Source organism: Priapulus caudatus, unplaced genomic scaffold (genome assembly GCF_000485595.1).
Source record: "Priapulus caudatus unplaced genomic scaffold, Priapulus_caudatus-5.0.1 Scaffold24, whole genome shotgun sequence".
Taxonomy (NCBI): Eukaryota; Metazoa; Priapulida; class Priapulimorpha; order Priapulimorphida; family Priapulidae; genus Priapulus; species Priapulus caudatus.
In genome coordinates this window covers 323,339-325,899 of record NW_014577085.1, presented here as the reverse complement: position 1 = coordinate 325,899, position 2,561 = coordinate 323,339, and the positions used below count along the sequence as shown (strand labels likewise).

The following is a 2,561-nucleotide window of genomic DNA, read 5'->3' as shown; positions in this document are numbered from 1 at the left end:
CCCCTAAGTGTACATAAAGGCAAGTTAAAACGTACTCAGAAGAAAAATCAGGTAAAGGGTACTACAAAATAAAACGGTTTTTTTTACCAGATTTGTGGTGGTTTATATTAATTTCGTGAGAAGGCATCCTTAACAGAATAAAAGATATTGCATCTGCAATAAATGTGTAAAACTCGTTCTTACAGTTTGTATAATACACCATCATATATTTGTATAATAAATTCATAATGGTAGTCATAGCAGCAGTAGCTCGAGCTATTTATAATTGGTAAAGGAGCACTGGAATGGTTCCCATGACGTTTATAAAATTTAGTCTACTAACATTTATAGTGCTTTGACACATGTTAATGCGAGCTAAACTGGCTCTCTGTAACAATGAACACACTTAAGTTACTTTTTATTGCCAAAGTAGAAGCTGAGATCATTGAAGATTCTGTTGTGTTATGTGTATTGACACTTGCATACCATTGTGTGTATGTGCGTGCGCGTGTGTGTCTCGTGTGTCCTCTCATGTGGTGTCGTGTGTGGGTGTATGTGTACATACACATGCACACACACACACACACACACACACACACATATATATATATATATGTACGACAGTACGTGTGCATACGTGTTAGTGTGTGTATGCGTGTGCGTGTGTGCGTGTGCGTGTGTGCGTTACGCGTGCGTTGCGTGCGTGCGTGCTGTGCGTCAGTTGTGTGTGTGTGTGCGTAGTCTATATATATATATATATAAATATATATATATTATATGTGTGTGTGTGTGTGTGTGTGTGTGTGTGTGCACGTGCATGTGAGATTTTGTATCCCACCCTCCTACCCACATAGGTAAGCTGAGATGCATTCATAATACTTGTTAGGAACACGGTATTCTACAGATCCTTGCTATATAGTGTTTAGTTTTATATAGTGTTAGCCACTAGGCAAATTGACATAGGTAAAACTTCTAATACCGACATTTTCTACGGTTTTCGTACGACAGAGAGAGTAAGCGAAGCTTCGTTAGCACTATGAAGAACGACACACACATGTAACACAGCTCAAATAACAGAGCGTATAAAGTCGACCTAAACATGCGAAATACACTAAAGCGCAGACGCATTCGCGTCCACTGCATGACGTCGGTGGTGGCAAGGGTTCCGGCACGCGACTCCAGCGCCCCCTACCGATACTCCGACGCGAGGCGCATACTATCCGGGAAGTCGGTCGTCTGCCTGCACATCGGCTGGTGCACCTCTCGGCAGGTGGCGCCGTAGAGCGTCGCGCGCTGCACGAACCCCGACGCGACCTTGGTCGCCATCGAGCACGGTTCGGACGACCTTCGCGGGCTCGTTGCGTGCGGCGGCGACATCTTGTTCTGACCGGGATCGGAAGAGCGGCGGCAGCACAGTAGGTCATCGTCAACGCTCAGCCTGTTGTCCGAGTGGACGGACGGCGTCACCAGGTGGCTCTCTGAGTGATTGGGCGTGTCCTGCGCAACGAGAATTTTCACCGTCGGCGGGTTGAGCGGCGACACGCGGCGCCCCCTGTCGGCCGCCGCTGCCGACTCGAAGATCAGCTGACTCGTCTCGTACACGGACGTGAGCGCCGTCACCTTCGTCGTCGGCTGCTGCAGCGAGAAACCGTCCGTCGGCGGCGGGGACGGCGACGGCGACGGCGTCGTCGCCGCGGCGACGCGTGCGCCGCGCGTCGCCATCACCCTCACGCCGCTGTCGACGGTGAGGATGAGGTCGGTGAGCTGATTGAGCGCGGGCATCGAGTGAAGGTTCGTCGGCTTGGCGACGGACACGCTCCAGCGCGTGCGCTCGGCGCGCGGGTAGCTGCGGCGGCGGCTGCCCGCCAGCAGACGCATTTCGTGCGTGTCGAGGCTGAGGGGCACGCTGTGCCGGCGGCCGAGCAGCAGCATCAGCGACACGTTCTCCAGGGTTGCCATCAGCTCGGCACTGCTCTTCCGGCTGATGATGTCCGAGTGGTTGTCGTCGTCAATGCTAGATCGACGGCTGCTCGTCTGCGACGCCTGCGGGCTGGAGCGGAAACAAGAGAACGCTTGTTAACACGCGCACGCGTCGCTCGGTGAAGCCTCGTCAAACTGATTCTTCGTTTAACTGACAAGGAAGAAACTGTATTTAATAATTATGTCGTGTCATTCATAACGAAAAACAATGAACGTTAGTGAAGAAGTAACAAGAATGTCTGCCACCACCTCTATTTTACCATCTATCATCTTACTACTGCACTGAACATACTTGTGTGAGACCCCCCCCCCCCCCCCCCCCCACCTCTATTTTACCATCTATCATCTTACTACTGCACTGAACATACTTGTGTGAGACCCCCCCCCCCCCCCCCCCCCACCTCTATTTTACCATCTATCATCTTACTACTGCACTGAACATACTTGTGTGAGACCCCCCCCCCCCCCCCCCCCCACCTCTATTTTACCATCTATCATCTTACTACTGCACTGAACATACTTGTGTGAGACCCCCCCCCCCCCCCCCCCCCACCTCTATTTTACCATCTATCATCTTACTACTGCACTGAACATACTTGTGT

The 2,561-nt window shown here is 51.3% G+C and overlaps 1 protein-coding gene across 1 annotated transcript in view; it reads right to left on the bottom strand.

Annotated features, from left to right (window-relative positions):
* Positions 1–1,167: 1,167 nt before the first annotated feature.
* LOC106813629 (high affinity cAMP-specific 3',5'-cyclic phosphodiesterase 7A-like) overlaps positions 1,168–2,561 on the bottom strand; it is a 63,787-nt gene continuing 62,393 nt past the window's right edge. The window contains exon 13 of the mRNA XM_014817816.1: positions 1,168–2,029. Within this exon, the coding sequence (XP_014673302.1) occupies positions 1,168–2,029 (862 nt within the window). The remainder of the gene's footprint in view (positions 2,030–2,561) is intronic.